The sequence below is a fragment of the Podarcis vaucheri genome (assembly GCF_965113315.1).
Source record: "Podarcis vaucheri genome assembly, chromosome: 6".
NCBI lineage: Eukaryota > Metazoa > Chordata > Lepidosauria > Squamata > Lacertidae > Podarcis > Podarcis vaucheri.
Window position 1 is genome coordinate 104,702,947 of NC_138764.1, and position 17,465 is coordinate 104,720,411.

A 17,465-nucleotide genomic window follows, 5' to 3' on the forward strand; every position below is an offset into this window, starting at 1 on the left:
TTTCATTTTCATTCATTACATACATCTCAAATTCTTAACGTTTACTATATATTCCTCCCTCCCCCCCCCAAGACATGCGTTTCTGGTTTGTTTCTATTTTCATCCACTTTGCTATCTCTCTACAGAAAAGGTTATTAATAACATAACATCAAACCTATAAACCTAAAACTAAAATTAACTACATCATCTTATTTCACCATCTTCTAAACATTTTCTGATGCTAATAATGTGAATGTTTATTTAAATCCTGCCATCAAGTCTATTGACTTTCTTTGTTTCTGCAAATATAATATGAATGGTTCCCAATCTTTTTCAAAGTCTCTGTTGTCTTTTTCTCTTAGTCTTTCTGTCATTTTTGCCAGTTCTGCATAGTTCATCAACTTCTCTTCCCATTGTTCTTTACAGATAGGTAAAGCCGTGTTGGTCTGCCATAGTCAAAATAAAAAAATTCCTTCCAGTAGCACCTTAAAGACCAACTAAGTTAGTTCTTGGTACCAAGAACTAACTTAGTTGGTCTTTAAGGTGCTACTGGAAGGAATTTTTTTATTTTGACATTGTTCTTTAGTTGGTATTTCTCCAGGCTTCCAATTTTGTGCAGTCAACATTCTTGCTGCTGTAGTGGCATACATAAATAAAGTCCTCATTTCTTTTGGTATGTCTTGACCTAAAATACCTAATATAGCATCCTTTTCTCACAGTGGCCAACCAGTGCTTGTGACAAACACACAAGTAGTACTTGGATCTCTCCCCTCCCGTGGTCTCCAGGATTTAGAAGCCTAGTAGCCATTGATAGCCCTCTTCTCAATGAATTTGTCTCATCCTCGTTTAAAGTTGCTGGCCATCCCTGCCTCCAGTGGCAGCAAGTTCTGTAGTTGTCAGGAGTGCGTGCAGGAGCCAGGCCCTGTGACCAATAGGTCTTTGCAGGACTGGGGCCTTCCTGAGTTTGTTCTGGGGAGGCAAGGCGCGGCCACACAGGTGAGGCCACTTGGTAACTCACAGCACCTGGTGGCAAGAGCTGCGAAGGGATATAAGGTCAGTATTTCTTTGCCACAGCAACACGCTTCCTGCCTTGCTGTGTTTGGCTTCTTGCTTCCTGATCCTTGAACCTCAGCTTCTTGACTCCCTGCTTCTCGACCCTCGGACCCTTGACCTTGTGACTCCCTGCTTCCTGATCCTCGGACCCCTGACTTCGTGACTCCTTGTTCCTTTTTTTTATTTATAAATATTTATTAAATTTTCACAAATTATAAAAACACACACAATACACCATACAAACATACACAAAAGACAAACAAACACGTATAAATTCAAATCCTTTTTTTCTTAAAGCTTACTTCGCCGACTTCCCCATACCTCCCCTTTCTGCATTCCAATTCCCAAATTTGTTCCAGCAAATCCTCCCCTTAATCTTATCCAATTTTTCCTTTTCTTTTCTTTTACTTGATCTTTTACAGTTGTAATCCCTTACTTTCTATAACCACAACATTTTAACACTCATTAATTTTACAGTTTTTCTTAAGGTAAATTTTAAATTTCTTCCATTCTTCTTCCGCCGTCTCTTTCCCCTGGTCTCGGATTCTGCCAGTCATTTCAGCCAGTCCCATATAGTCTATCACCTTCATCTGCCATTCTTCCAAGGTGGGTAGATCCTGTGTCTTCCAATACTTTGCGATAAGTATTCTTGCTGCTGTTGTAGCATACATAAAAAAAGTTCTGTCTTTCTTTGACACCAATTGGCCAACAATGCCCAAGAGAAAGGCTTCTGGTTTCTTAGGAAATGTACATTTAAGTACCTTTTTCATTTCATTATATATCATTTCCCAGAAGGTCTTAATCCTCGGGCACGTCCACCAAAGGTTAAAAAAAGTACCTTCAGTTTCTTTACATTTCCAACACTTATTATCAGGCAAATGATAAATTTTTGCAAGCTTGACTGGGGTCATGTACCACCTATAAATCATTTTCATAATATTCTCTCTTAAGGCATTACATGCCGTAAATTTTACTCGTGACTCCTTGCTTCTTGATCCTCGGACCCTTGACTTTGTGACTCCTTCCTTCCTGACCCTCGGAACCTTGGCTGCTTGATTCCCAGTTCTCTGACCCTTGGACTCTTGGCTTCCTGGCTTCTGGACCCCCGTTCCTGCTCCCACCCCGCCATCTTGCCCCCGGTCCTGACGTCCCCTGCCGGGCCTTCGATCGCCCATGAACAGGACCGTGACAGTAGTTTTAACTATGCACTTTATGGGAAAGGGCTTCCTTTCTTTCCTCCCAAGTCTGTCCTCTCATAACTATAGACAAGAGACACTTTTTAAAGCCTGACCCAAGGTGACTCAACCCAGTGGAGTCTCTATTCCCTCTCTGCAGGGCAGGGTAATCCCAGCTAGAATTCCACACCTGTCCTCCATCCTGGGCAGCCAAGGAGTTCCTGCAAAACTGTGTAGAATCATAGAATTGCAGAGTTGGACCACAAGACTCGTCTAGTCCAGCAGTGCAGGAATGTTTCACCTGACGTGTGGCTGAAACACAAGACCCTGAGCTTAAGAGTCTCATGCTTTACAAACGGAGCTATTCCAGCTCTTGAATTTATTCAGTTGACGCTAAACTTGTCCAGCTACTAAAAAGTCCGCAGTGCTGCAGCCTTTCTTTATAGGGTGTCAATCATTTTGGGCACCCCTTTCTGAACCTTTTACAACTCTGCAATATCCTTCTGGACAGGGGCAACCTGGTTTGTGTTGTGGCACTCGCAAAGTGGCAGTGGCAAGTTCTGGTGAGTTCTTGCCAGAAGCCGGTACTGCTACTGGTGCCACTTCTCTGCCAGCCTGGTGGTGCGGCGTTCTTGGGCTTCTGCCCTACTTTTTGAGGCCAGGTGGTGGCTAAAACTCTGCAGAGGATTCCAAATGCAGTCGTACCCTAGATTCGTACGGTGGCAATATGTTTCGCTCACTGCCCAAAACAATTCTGCGAGGATTGTCCCACCTGTTCAGGGCCAAAGAAGCTGTCCAACAGGTCTTTGGGTGTGTGTGGGTCATTGGGCCATGCCAGCCGCAAGGGCTGCTGGGAGTTGGAGTCCTGCGACATCTGAAGTGCCACAGGTTCCTTCCCCTGTCCCTGAATGAGCAACCCTGCAGATGTGAGAGTTCCTAGGCTTAGAGACCCTCCAGTGGCTTCCTAACACCAGGCACCACTTCGTTGGTGGAGTTACAGATAGGTAGCCGTGTTGGTCTGCCATAGTCAAAATAAAAAAATTCCTTCCAGTAGCACCTTGAAGACCAACTAAGTTAGTTCTTGGTATGAGCTTTCGTGTGCATGCACACTTCTTCAGATACACTGAAACAGAAGTTGCCAGATCCTTCTATATAGTGAGAAGGTGGGGAGGGGTATTACTCAGAAGGGTGGTGGGAATGGGAGATTGGCAGATAGCTGAGATGAGCCTGTTGACGACTCTTAACGACTGCAATAGGTCTTACAGGAAAAGGCAAGGGGTGAGAAGGTGAAAAATGGCTTAGTCATGTATAATGAGATAAGAATCCAATGTCTTTGCTCAGAGCAGGTCTCTCCATGGTTTTAAGTTTGGTAATGAGTTGCAATTCAGCAGCTTCTCTTTCCAGTCTATTTCTGAAATTCCTTTGTAGTAAAACAGCTACTTTGAGATTTTGTTCGTTGGTGGAGTTTCATTGCATTTAATATCTAGGGATGTGAGAGCGTTGGGCCATGGTTGTGAGAACCCATTGTTTCCCGCAGTGATGCAGATTTGAATATGCAAATCTGCCTAGTGTGCTTTCTTTGTTTGCATTGACTCCTAAGGAAGTAGGAAACCTGGAACGGGTCCAAGGGCATTTCCTTCCTCTGGGTCTCCCTCCGCTGCTGCGGAACAAGGAGGCCTTTGTCACAACGGTCTGTGCTCTCCCTCCCTCCACCAAAACCAGTCCATCAAAAGAGCAGGTGTGCCCAGGGTGCCATCCGTCTTGCTTAGGTTGGTGGGGCTGACAGTTAACCCCTTGGCTTCAGGTCTCTGCGGAGCCCCAGAGACATGTCGTCCGAGAATCGCTCAATGTGAATCTCCGGACCAGGAAGTTTTGAGTCAAAATCTTTCCTCACCTATGACATTACATGGTTTTCGACAAGCTGCTCTTAGGGCGTAGAATCATAGAATTGTAGAGTTCGGACCCTGAGCGTCATCTAGATGCAGGAATCTCAGCTAAAGCATCCATGACAGTTGGCCACGCAACAGCTGCTTAAAAACCTCCAAGGAAGGAAAGTCCACAACCTCCCGAGGGAGACTGTTCCACTGTCAATCAGCTCTTACTGTCAGAAAGTTCTTCCTGATGAAGAACAGGAGAAAACAAGATTGCTCCATCTTCCATGGGACAACCCTTAAGATATTTGAAGATGGCTCTCATATCGGCTCTTAAGTCTCCTCTTTTCCAGACTAAGCATACCCAACTCCCTCAACTGTTCCTTATAAGGCTTGGTTTCCAAACCCTTGATCGTGGTCGCTGTCCTCTGCACTTGTTCAGCTTGTCAACACCATTCTTAAATTGTGGGGCCCAGAATTGGACACAGTATTCCAGGTGTGGTCTGACCAAGGCAAAATACAGTGGTACTATTACTTCCCATGACCTGGACACTATACTTTTGTAAAATCGCATTAGTGTTTTTTGCTGCTGCATCACACAGTTGACTCTTGCTAAGCTTGTGGTCTACTAAGAACCCTAAATCCTTTTTCTGTGTACTACTGGCATCTTCGGGTACAAGTAGTTATACTTTCAACTGGGTTTATAATGCTGTTTCTGGGTTTGGAGTTGCCTTATTTGACTCTCACCATAGTTGAGAATGAACATAGTTCTTTGGGGTTTGGACGGTACAGCAAGCTGCAGTTGACTGAAGCTTTAGAAGCTCTCATGACTTGCACGGTGGGAAGAGAAGGTGTTATTTATCAACCAGCCCATAATTTCTCAACCTCACCTTACAGGGTTGTTGTAATGGCGCAGTGGGGAGAAGCATGTGCCCCTCCTTGTGCGTCTCAGAGGAAACATAATAAGTGAAAAGGAATCCTGCCTGCCGCAGTTCTCATCAGCATCACAAATCTCTCTCCTTCACTTATTTATTAATGTAAATTATTATTTATTTCATTTATTAACCGGCTTCCCATGAGGCACCCCAAAGCAATTTAATTTTTAAGTGTGACGCGGCAGCTAAAAAAGCCAATGCAGTTCTGGGCTGCATCAATAGGAGTATAGCATCTACATCAAGGGAAGTAATAGTGCCACTGTATTCTGCTCTGGTCAGACCTCACCTGGAGTACTGTGTCTAGTTCTGGGCACCACAGTTCAAGAAGGACACTGACAAACTGGAATGTGTCCAGAGGAGGGCAACCAAAATGGTCAAAGGCCTGGAAACGATGCCTTATGAGGAACGGCTAAGGGAGCTGGGCATGTTTAGCCTGGAGAAGAGGAAGTTAAGGGGTGATATGATAGCCATGTTCAAATATATAAAAGGATGTCAAATAGAGGAGGGAGAAAGGTTGTTTTCTGCTGCTCCGGAGAAGTGGACACGGAGCAATGGATCCAAACTACAAGAAAGAAGATTCCACCTAAACATTAGGAAGAACTTCCTGACAGTAAGAGCTGTTCGACAGTGGAATTTGCTGCCAAGGAGTGTGGTGGAGTCTCCTACTTTGGAGGTCTTTAAGCAGAGGCTTGACAACCATATGTCAGGAGTGCTCTGATGGTGTTTCCTGCTTGGCAGGGGGTTGGACTCGATGGCCCTTGTGGTCTCTTCCAACTCTAGGATTCTATGATTCTAATATAGCAAGGTATATACAACTGTTGCATACTAGAAGGGTCAGCCGGTGTCTTGATTTGCTGTTCTCTTGTGGAGGCTGCATTGGTTTGCATTTGGGCAGGGGGCATGAGACTTGTTCCATTTGTCAGTGTTTGTAAGAAGAAAAAGGTTCTGACCTCCCTTTGTCGCCTCAGCCTGGTCCTCGGACCCTTGTCGGCATAAAAGTGTCCATGAGAAAAGTATCTTTGCAGAGTACTTTCTGCTTTTATTCTTAAAAGTCTTTCTGCAAAAGCGACTGACCAACTGTACAAACATCAACACTACCAGCTTTCACTAACCAACCAGCCAACCCAACCAAACGCCAAACTAACATTTCTCACTCTATATATACCACCCGGTGCAGACCGCTGACGCATGCTGACCCAGCTTTTTTAGGCATTAAAGAAACAGCGGCCAATTTTTAGCCATGGCACCATTAACATCGTCTGGAAGCAAATTCCTCCCCCCAAAGGCGGGAATTCCGTGCAACTGCAAGAAAACTTGTTTAAGGAAAGCTGCAGACTTTGCAGGTCACCCTTGATTTCATTTTACAGAACATACTCGCCAGAGGCTGCTGCAAAGATTTACTGGGGCTGTGGAGGGATGTGAACTCAGTTCTAAGGGTGTGTCTAGTGAACCCAAGTGGTACTCTCAGCACACCAGTCATTTATGTTGTCCCAACCTCCCCAGGTGCTGCACTATCGCTCCCCTTACAATAGATCTATCTCTCTTTACTGCAGATTGCAGAAGGCATGGCTTTCATTGAGAAGCGAAACTACATCCACCGGGACTTGAGAGCTGCCAACATCTTGGTCTCGGCCATGCTGGTGTGCAAGATTGCCGATTTTGGCTTGGCTCGGGTGATTGACGACAACGAATACACAGCCCGGGAAGGTACAAAGAGAGGCTTTTTGTATGCTTGGTTGCACAAGCCAGCCCCTCCTGCTTTTGTCCTGTCAATCTTTCTGTGTACAGTATGCATTAGGGTTTAGACACTTAATAAGGATGGAGGGCACAGAAATTTCAATCCAGTTTGCACTGAAGGCAGACCTACCCAATTTGCACTTTCCGAAGCAACACGCAAACCAAAATTCACACTTCTCCGAATTTTGCAAGGCGGTTCTCTGGAGTACTCTGAACAATCACAGGCAACACGCGGCTAATAATGTTCTAACAAAATATTTGTAACAATTCTTAAACAGAAAAAATGTGAAAAGAGTCACAAATAATAGAAGTCAATCAATGTTGCATGAACAAAATTAGAAAATGTAGTCAATCAGTATCAAAGAGGCAAACAAAGCCTTTCCACAGTCACAATCCTGTAACCGTGCGGTAATGGATGTTCCAAACGTAGCAATTCTGAAACAGAAAATATGTAATGGAGTCAGAAATAATAGAAGTCAATCAATGTTGCATGAACAAAACTAGAAAATGTAGTCAATCAGTATCAAAGAGGCAAACAAGCCGTTCCACAGTCACAATCCTGTAACTGTGCGGTAATGGATGTTCCAAACGTAGCAATTCTGAAACAGAAAATATGTAATGGAGTCACAAATAATAGAAGTCAATCAATGTTGCATGAACAAAACTAGAAAATGTAGTTAATCAGTATCAAAGAGGCAAACAAGCCTTTCAACAGTCACAGTCCTGTAACCGTTCCAGACGTAGAACAGTTTTTCTGGATGACGAACTGTTTCGACAGTCACTCTTCATCAGCGAATAAATGGTCCTAACAGGTACATCAAGTAGCCAAGGATCAGTACTCACTTAGAAGTGTAGTAAGCTGATATTCTATGGAATAAACCCGCATAGCTTATTACTTGCTTTTTCTCTAAACTAAAAAGTCCCGAACACTGCATCCGGAGGAGAATCGCTTCATCCACTTTAGGATGCAGCTTCACGAACCTTTAGGAGCCAGATTTCCTTGCAGTAAAAGACCAGTAGTGCAGGCTCTTGCCTGTGTCCACAATGCAGTTTGGAAAGCAAACCTGTTATCTGCTGATAAGCCACTTCTTGCCGCGCATACCAAGCCACCTTTCTGAGCCTCACCTTCTTTGTTTTGACCATCCTGGGCAGGTGCCAAGTTTCCCATCAAGTGGACTGCGCCCGAAGCCATCAACTACGGCTCCTTCACAATAAAGTCTGACATCTGGTCTTTTGGGATCCTCCTGATGGAGATCATTACCTATGGGCGGACCCCATACCCAGGTGCGTGATAAGAAAAGTCTCTTTGCAGGCACCCACACCAAACATTTAAGGCACATGGCTTTTCCTTGGAACTGTACTTTGTTAAGAGTGAGTTTGAGGGGTAAGCTGCAGTTCTCGAGAATCTTGGGGGGAAGCTGTGACTGTTAAAGTGCTATCAATATTCTTTAGATACAGTATATGGTGCGGTTTTGATGTTCAAGTCTCCAGATTTTTTTGGCTCATGGATACTTGGTGGAAAGGAGGAGCAAGGGGTGGTGATGGTCGCAGAGAACCCCACAATAACTTTAAGGGCTGGGACAGCTAGATAGTTATCCACCCTTGTTAGAAACAAACGTCCAAATAGCTCCACCAAGAGATCTTAGTTTAATAAGAATAGCATCCTGGTCAAGCTTCCAAGAGGAATTAGCTGGGAAATAAACTGCTTAGGCAAGAAAACAATTTAACTTCTTGGATGGGGCTATTTTAAACTGCCCGATTAAATATGGGAGATTGTTTACCAAATACAACCATGTGCTCTCAAAAATCTCTGTTTGGCAGCTTTGTATGTTCATATTTTCATGCAGTGTTCCAACTTTTCTGCTTTCAGAAGGGATGTTATTTGGTGAGCAGATGGGTCCAATTTTACTCCATTTTTTAGTGGGTGATATCCAATGCATTTGTTTCCATTAGCAGAAGGACTGCACTAGCACATCCAAAATTCTCCCCCCTCCACCCCCGAATGTGGGCTGGGCCCTCCTCAAATCTGCTACAAAGGGTTGGGGGCCACTCCTAGAACAGATTTAGGAAGCACTCAGGGGAAGGAGAAGGGATGCGGGTGGCGCTGTGGGTTAAACCACAGAGCCTAGGACTTGCTGATCAGAAGGTCAGCGGTTCGAATCCCTGTGACGGGGTGAGCTTCCGTTGCTCGGTCCCTGCTCCTGCCAACCTAGCAGTTTGAAAGCACGTCAAAGTGCAAGTAGATAAATAGGTACTGCTCCGGCGGGAAGGTAAACGGCGTTTCCGTGCGCTGCTCTGGTTCGCCAGAAGCAGCTTAGTCATGCTGGCCGCATGCCCCGGAAGCTGTACGCCGGCTCCCTCGGCCAAGAAAGCGAGATGAGCGCCGCAACCCCAGAGTCGGCCACGACTGGACCTAATGGTCAGGGGTCCCTTTACCTTTACCTACAGGGGAAGGAGAGGAGAGAGGTTCAAGAGCACAAGGAGAAATCATTGTGCTGATGGAATGAGTCACATAGCTCTGCTTTGGATGCAACCCTTAGCTTCTACAAGTCCATAGGAACCTAGGAATGCTGTCAGAGAATTGGTCTACCTAGCTTAGCATTGCCAACAATAACTGGCAGCTTCTCTCCAATATTTCAGGGCTGGGATCTCTCTCAGCCCAACATGGAGGTGCTGGGAACGGAACCAAGGACCCTCTGTGTGCAATGCAGGTACACAACCGCTGAGCGATGGTTTCTCTCCCTTCCATTTGAATTCAGGGATGTCGCACCAGGAAGTGATCCGTGCCCTAGAGCGCGGCTATCGGATGCCACGCACGGAGGGCTGCCCAGAGGAGCTCTATGAAGTGATGATGCAGTGCTGGAAACGCAAGCCTGAGGACCGCCCGACGTTCGAGTACAATCAGAGCATCCTGGAGGACTTCTTCACTGCCACAGAAAGCCAGTACCAGCAGCAGCCTTAAAGGAGACGGAGGACCAGACAGCAGAGTGGGACAGTCACTGCAATACGATGCTTGAGAGAGAGCCAGTGTTTGATGTCAAGATCCCCCTGTGGCTTAGGCAAGAGTAGCTGCCTCCATCTTGGGAGCTCACAAAGGAACATTTTATTGACTGCTGTTGGGAGACGGGACCGTACTTGATGGACCCTCAAGACGATCCGACATAAGCAATTGTTGTGCTCATAGCTAAAATGCCTTTTTAAAAACTCCATTCAGTAGATGCCATTTCTGCTGAAGCATGCCATGCACTTTTTGTCTCAAGGTTTTGTTGCCTGCTAGAAAACCACTGGCTGTTGCTCTAGAAGTGTCTGGTGTGAGTGTGTGTGTGTGAGAGAGAGAGAGAGAGAGAGAGAGAGAGAGAGAGAGAGAGAAGAGAGATTGTCATTTGATGGGCGTGGAATGCAAGAGAATCTGAGTAATTGACCAGGCAAATAATATTATAAATATACAGTACCACTACTTACAGGCATTCTAACTAAGCTTGCCACCTCTTTCTTAATGCAAGGGATGGTTGCTTATTTAGCAATATGAAATTTTAATTCTGGATAGGAATCTGTTCCCTGAAATAAACCACAGATGGTGAGCCTAATTGGCTTATATTGATCGCAGGAGCCCTGGTAGCAAGGAGATTAAATCCTAAACTATTCTAATCAATGTATTATTTACAGGTTATAATATTATAGAAATATCAGTGTATGCCAACAATATTCAAGGGAACAAACTGTTATTCCTGGTTTTTGCTTGGAGTGCCAGGGGAGGTCTGACTGTTACAGACAAAATGAACGCATAATGAGAAGCAGGTTTATTTTTTAATTATGGTTGCAGTTGTGTGTGTTTGTGAATCTAGATTCCTGAAGTAGGAAGGAGTTGCTTCTACCCTATCTTTCAACTTGAATAAAGCCATGATGGCATTAAAAGGGCACTGAAATGCTATCCTTAGATTCATGGAATACCTGACTGCAGTCAAATATCGGGCAACTCTGCTGCCAGTCAGAGTAAACAATATGCAGCTGGGTAGAGAAACAGTCTGCCCTGGTACAAGGTGACTTCCTACAAGCATTACAGGTGGACTGGACATTTGTATGGTCTATCTTGTGCTGAATCAGGAGTTTGCAAGACTCTTGTGGCTTAGGCACCCTTTGATCCTTGTGTAAGAGAAAGGGCACTAAGACCACATCTGTTCACAAGAGCTGTTTTCACAGTTGCATTTCAAGTTTGGGGCGTATGTATTTTTATAGAAAATTCCCAAACCAGGTAACAATAAAACAACATAGAAAATAGAACTGCAAAATTGCAGAATCCTAAAACATAAAAGATTGAAAGAATGAGATTTCTTAAAGAAATATGGCAGAGAAGTAGCATAAGGAGCAATAATGGATCAGCGCCAGCTCAATGTATATTTGGAAAAGATGACCTCAGTAGATCTCCTCCCAAAGAAGCCCCACCTCCCCCTTAGGGCTGTCCCCACTGCCCAATCCCTTGCCCCTCCCAGACCCAATACAAACGGAGGGAGTGTGGAATTCCTTCACCTGCCTACTATTCTCTCTCTCTCTCTCTCTCTCTCTCTCTCTCTCTCTCTCGACCAGAGGGAGAATGGAAGACCAGTCAAGGCTGCTGTTCCATCTACATGATCTTGCACGCTCAGAGGAGTGGCGGAGCCAGGAAGCTCTGGGGGTTGACAATGCCCCCCCCCCCAAAGAAAAAGAGTGTGGATAATGAAAGTTGACCAACAATGCTGACCCCTGCCGTTGACCCTGTTATCAGATAAAAGAGCATATTAAAGTAATTCGGAATAAAAATTAGCCAGTTAAATATCCATATATCTAGGTTCTATCATTTCGAATTCAAGGTAGGTAGATTTCATGCCAAATTATACATTTTCACAGTTGGGATTTAAAAGGGGGTGGGGAGCTATCAAAGGGTTATTTCAGCAAAAGGGCTATATCCGTTTCCTCTTCCCTCCACCCATCTGCTCTGCAATTTTGTTGATGTTTTTCTTTAAAAGTTAAAATATACAGAGATTTTATCTAGTGTAGAAGGGAGGAAGAGGAGAACTTTGCACTTTTCACACATCCTTCGTGTCTGCCCATTTTGTTAGTATCTTTGTGACGTCATCTGGTGAGCTGTCCACAGGCTGGACCCAGAGCAGGTGAAATCCAGAACCTCCACAACTTGGGATGTTTGCATTTTTAATGCCAGTGAAAGTTGAGGAAATACTTTCCGCAGATAAACAGAAGCACCCTTACAGCCGGCCTCTGCCTAGTCCTCATTTTCTGCCTGAGCTTAACAGCTCTGCAAAACTAGGATGCACCGTAATAAATAAAATAGGATTTGTTTCAGGATATTTTGAAATGTTGGGATGTAAACTTTTTTTTGCATGTTTTGCAATGATAAAAATGTTAAGAAATCAAACATCTGTGTATGTGTGTGATTTGGACACGGGCTGTGATAATTTTGGAACAGTGCATTTGGAAGTGTAGCAGGAACCCCCCCCCCAATCATTCAGTTTGTACAAACTTCACACACACTCACACTCACACACTACATACACTACACTTCTGTTATAAATTCATAGAAAATCAACCATACATCGGATCGGCACCATTCCACTTTTATTTTACTCCATGAAGGAAGGACTACAAAATGGGGAAGGTTTGATACAGGGCAGCCATAATCCTTGAGCATACCAGTACATACACAGGAGCCCTGCCCAGTTGCTATGCCAACCCTGATGGTCTCAGACAGAAGACCATCAACAACACAACGGACTGCATACACGAGTGGATTCAACACAGACTATAACAAAAGAACAGTGATTGGATTCCCCCTCAGGGGGCAGGAAACTGCAAACTCCCCTCTGTCACCTGGAAAGTATTCATGGGGAGGGGGAAAGGAGGAACCAGCCAGGTGACAGGACACTCAGGTTACCACCACCACCCCTCCCTCAACCCCTCCTTTCTGTGATGTATGTATGATGTTTCTGGGGGTGGTCTTGATCTACAGGGTGGGAATTTCAAAAGTTTTTATAAGGCCTTGCAGACCATTTTTCTGTGTCCTTTCCTCTCTCCTGCAAGTGAGGGGAGCACCCTGTTGCAACAGTTCAATAAAGACCAAGCCTACAGGCTGCTGATTTGCTCCAATTTACTCTGGTTGGTGTCTTTACTTTTTGTCCAAGGGAGCCCTCGGATTTTTCCGGTAACAGAAGCTGGTTTAAAACTATATTGGCAGGATCTAACTAAAGTTGGATCCCATGTCCATATGATCAGAAGCAACTCACTGCGTTCAATGTGGGATACACCCCCATGTAAATGTGCCTACAATTCTCTTTAAGGAACTGCAGCCCTGACAATCCTTAATGTCAATAGGACACCCACTTACTTTTTCTAAAGGTTTTCAGGCCTTAAAATACTATAGATTCCACACAACTATGAGCAATGTCCAGCATAACACTAAAAGACAGCAAAGGGTGTCATACATATACTAGATCAGGTTGTCCTCCCCCTTAAAGAGCAGGTCAGCAGCTATGCATATACCCTATGCCCTTTTAAAATATGGGGGTTGGGGGGGTTATTGGGTTGTTTTTATTTTAAGTATATATTTTGTGGTTTTATATTTTGATATTGTTCTGTGAACTGCCCTGAAACCTCCAGGTATAGGGCGGTAAAGGTAAAGGTAAAGGTACCCCTGCCCGAACGGGCCAGTCTTGACAGACTCTGGGGTTTGTGCGCCCATCTCACATCTATTGGCCGGGGGCCAGCGCTGTCCGGGGACACTTCCGGGTCACGTGGCCAGCGTGACAACGCTGCTCTGGCGAGCCAGAGCCGCACACGGAACGCCGTTTACCTTCCCGCTGGTAAGCGGTACCTATTTATCTACTTGCCCCCGGGGGTGCTTTCGAACTGCTAGGTGGGCAGGCGCTGGGACCGAGCAGCGGGAGCGCACCCCGCCGCGGGGATTCGAACCGCCGACCTTTCGATCGGCAAGCCCTAGGCGTTGAGGCTTTAGCCCACAGCGCCACCCGCGTCCCCTCGGTACCTAAATTCAATAAATAAAATAATAATTGCTTAGAGATCTAGATGCTTGGAGTTCTCTGACGCTTTCCCAGTGAACTGCTGTCACTCCTGTTAATGGAGAAATCTGAGGGCTCCCTTGGACAAAAAAACAAGGACACCAGCCAGGAATACCAGCACAAAACAGCAGCCAGTAGGCTTGGTCTTTATTGAAGATTGTTGCAACAGGACTCCCACCTGCCACAAGGTGGAACGAGATGGGAGCCCCCAAACTGTCATTAGCTGCTAATCCCCAAGTTACACCCCCCCAAACTACATCACTTATACATCACGGTTACATCATGAAAGGGGAGGTCTGGTGGCAAGAATCTGAGCATCCTGGACCCTGCCCCATGGTTCCCCTTGCCCTCCACCAAACACCCATCAAGTGGAACAAAAGAGATATTTACATTTCCCTGTTTCCCAGCCAAGTTAATGACACCCTTTTGTCTTCATCTGGGTTTGTTCTTTCTGGAATGGCTACCTGTCTGGCACTCAGGTATCAGGATGCCAGGGATTATCCCTCAGGCAGAGGGGCTGCTGAGTAGCTGCGCTCACATGTCTATATGCATTTCTGAAGTTTTACCCTGTGAGCCAGTACAGAGATACATTTATCAGTGAATTCCAACATCTGGTATCATGCAGCAGAGGCCCTTTGAATAGATAGGAAGAAACTGCGATGAAGTGTTTTGTGGGGACAAATCACAAAAAAATCACAAAAGCGTTTGTGCTGATTTTGGTAGTGGGCTGCATGTGCAGGATATCTGCTGGAGGGGCAACCCCCCCCCAACCTATACATAAATTCCTGCAACACACCTAACAATAATTGCACATGGCGTCTGAAGTGCCCAGGGAACGTGGCTTTAAGATCAAGGAACTAATGTTCTTTCAACTGAGTCGAGCATCCTTCGGGAGAAACGGCGCCCCAAAGACACCTGCCGCCCTTAGCAAAGATGGCGGCGACTATGCTTCGACGCGTAAGGTCACGGTGGGGTAAAACACCTTCAGCAAGCCAATGACGCTCCACGCTCTAACCAGAGGGCGTTTGCCAGCACTAAAGATGACGTCCCGGTCATCTTACCCACGAAAAGATGGCTGCCTCACTTATTTCCCCCCCTCCCTTGCCCCTAGTAAAGATGGCGAGGAGAGGGTAAGTAGCCGTTCTGCCAATACCCAAAATGGAGACGCGGAAAGGAGGCGCGCTTATTTCCTCCCTCTCAGCAACAAAAAAAACCCCCCACGGCTAAACTGTTCTCGCGAGCTGACGTTCCTTTCGCGGAGGCTCCCCGCCTTTTCCAGCGGGGCGAGCGGGAGAGAGCGACTCCGCCGGGCAGAAGCGGAAGGCGGCGGGCCCTTCCCCTCAGCGGCGACGGCCTGCTTCCGTCTCCATGGCGACGAGCCGCCTCGGCCAACCGCGAGCCGCTTCCGCTGACGTCGGCGCCGACACGTGGATGCAAGATGGCGGCGTCTGGGGTGCTGGTGAGTGGGGAGGCCGGGGAGCCTCCTTCCCTTCGCGCTGTCTCGCGGCCGCCGGGGGCTCCGAGGGCCCCTTTCCGGGGCGGGGGTCGCTTCGCATGGCGGGCCCAGACCCCTCCCCGGCCCTTTTCGGAGGGGGGCGGTGGGGAGGGGGCGTGGGGGTGGAGATGAGGGGGCCTCGTTGGCGCGCCTGACGGGACCCTCCTGAGGTGACACGCGCACCCCAGAGAAACCCCTCACCCAACCCCCGGAGTAGCCGGCGAAGGCCGCGTACAGCGCCGGGCGCTCCCTCCGAAAGTCTCCCCGGGAGACACGAGGCCGGGAGGGAGCCCGGCAGAGGCGTCCCCGGCTGTTGCTGCTCTCGCTTTGGGCCACCCGACGAGCAGCAAGCCCTGGGGACTCGCCTCGGCAGTTTGCGTCCCTTCCTTGCAGGGGGTGGGCTGGATGACCCTCGGGGTCCCTCCCAGCCCCGCGGTTCGGCGACAGGCGACAACGGCGCGTCCGCTTTTTGTTGCTCCCGCATCGCGATCCCGAGACCTTACTGAATTGCGTTAGATGGTCTTGGTGAGTTGAAAAACCAGCAAGACATTGCGATCTCTGTAACGTCAAACACGGTAGCATACGAATGAAGCCAGTGGCAATGAATTCATCCAAGCAATGCAAAAAAAAAGGCGTAATAATTCGAAATGATATTCTGTTGCAACTGTTTCAAAAACGATGGGTAGCAATGCTTTGTCACCTGTTTTGTGAGGTCTGCCTGAAAAGCGGTATATCAATCAGTGCTGGTGGCACTAACAGACTCAAAATAGCCGAAAAGGTGGAAATTGCAACTGGAACCACATGTCAGCTACTGATGGGACATTATTTTTCCCATCCTTGATAGCTGTATTTCGTAACATGCCTTGCTGGTTCACTGTGTTCTGTGTGCAACCGGATTCCAGTCTCTAATCTCACATTCCCCATAGAGCTCTTGTTTTACACAGCCAGATTGGGCCAGGAATGATGCTGTTGTCAATGGGTAGGCAAACTAAGCTCCGGGGGCTGGATCCGGCCCGATCGCCTGCTAAATCTGGCCCGCGGACGGTCTGGGAATGAGTGTGTTTGTACATGAGTAGCATGTGCCCTTTTATTTAAAATGCACCCCTGACTTGTGGGGCATAGGAATTCATTCATTATTATTTTTTTCATAATATAGTCTGGCCCCCCACAAGGTCTGAGGGACAGTGGACCGGCCCCTTGCTGAAAAAGTTTGCTGACCCCTGCTGTAGTGCCTCTAAAGAGGTTGCCATTTTCAAGGACTCCTGCTGTGTTTAGACAGCTGTGGTCCAGCTTTCAGGAAGTTGTTGGGGGTGAGTGACCGACCTGAGATTGTGTTCCTGTCTCGAGGAAAATTACTGGTGAATTTGCTCTGAATCAAGATTGTGTTCTGGATCCCATGTTGCAGGGACTCCTTGCACAGCCTGAGACAAAGTTTGTGTCCTTTGTCAACCTTGTGTTTGCATTCAGAACTTTCTTGCAACACGCCTGGAGGCAGAGAGTAGCATCACTTCCTTTTCTGTATGCTAACAACCAGAAGCAGTGAGTTTCGGTGCACTGCACACCAAAGCTCTGCCATAAACTTGATAAGAATCACACAGGCTGGAGCAGCTTAACGGGCTCAGTCACGGCAGTGGAATTTTGTTGGGCAGGGCACCTTGTGGTCACTTGATGATCTCAAGGATGATCTCAAGGTTTGTCTAAAGGCAAACAGTTTTGTGTCACAGTTTTTCTAGTGCTGATGCTTGTCTTCTGTACTCTTAACTTGCAGAACATGTTGTTTCTGCAAGGAGGATGATACTCAGTGATGATGTGAGAAGGTATAGAGAGTTCTTATCTCATCCCCTTTCTACAGAGGATTATCTCTGTGGGAAGGAGGAGGAGAGGCCTTATTCCTATTAATGCAAGGCCAGAAGTCCATCTGCTCCAGTACCCTTTTCACGGCACAGGCTGGCCATATACTTTGGGAAAGACAGCAGCTCAGTGATATATTTGCTTGGAACATGAAGTTTCCTGGTTGGTTGATCGATCTATCCATTTCCATGAACATGCCTAATTCACTTTTGAAGCCATCCAAATTATTCATTATTATTTTTGTTATTTATTGAATTTCTATACTGCGCTTCGTCTGAAGATCACCAGGCGATTCACAACAT

The 17,465-nt window shown here is 46.6% G+C and overlaps 2 protein-coding genes and 1 long non-coding RNA gene across 5 annotated transcripts in view; all 3 read left to right on the forward strand.

Moving 5' to 3' along the window:
* Positions 1-12,160, forward strand: part of HCK (HCK proto-oncogene, Src family tyrosine kinase) — a 35,258-nt gene extending 23,098 nt beyond the window's left edge. For all 3 annotated transcript variants that reach the window (XM_082226114.1, XM_082226115.1, XM_082226116.1), the window contains 3 exons: positions 6,567-6,720; positions 7,903-8,034; positions 9,510-12,160. In XM_082226114.1, the coding sequence (XP_082082240.1) occupies positions 6,567-6,720; positions 7,903-8,034; positions 9,510-9,712 (489 nt within the window). In that variant the 3' untranslated portion in view covers positions 9,713-12,160. The remainder of the gene's footprint in view (positions 1-6,566; positions 6,721-7,902; positions 8,035-9,509) is intronic.
* LOC309534413 overlaps positions 1-17,465 on the forward strand; it is a 97,075-nt gene that overhangs the window by 16,336 nt on the left and 63,274 nt on the right. The window lies entirely within an intron of this gene.
* The window catches only part of TM9SF4 (transmembrane 9 superfamily member 4), a 33,817-nt gene continuing 31,503 nt past the window's right edge, over positions 15,152-17,465 (forward strand). The window contains exon 1 of the mRNA XM_082226051.1: positions 15,152-15,276. Within this exon, the coding sequence (XP_082082177.1) occupies positions 15,256-15,276 (21 nt within the window). The 5' untranslated portion in view covers positions 15,152-15,255. The remainder of the gene's footprint in view (positions 15,277-17,465) is intronic.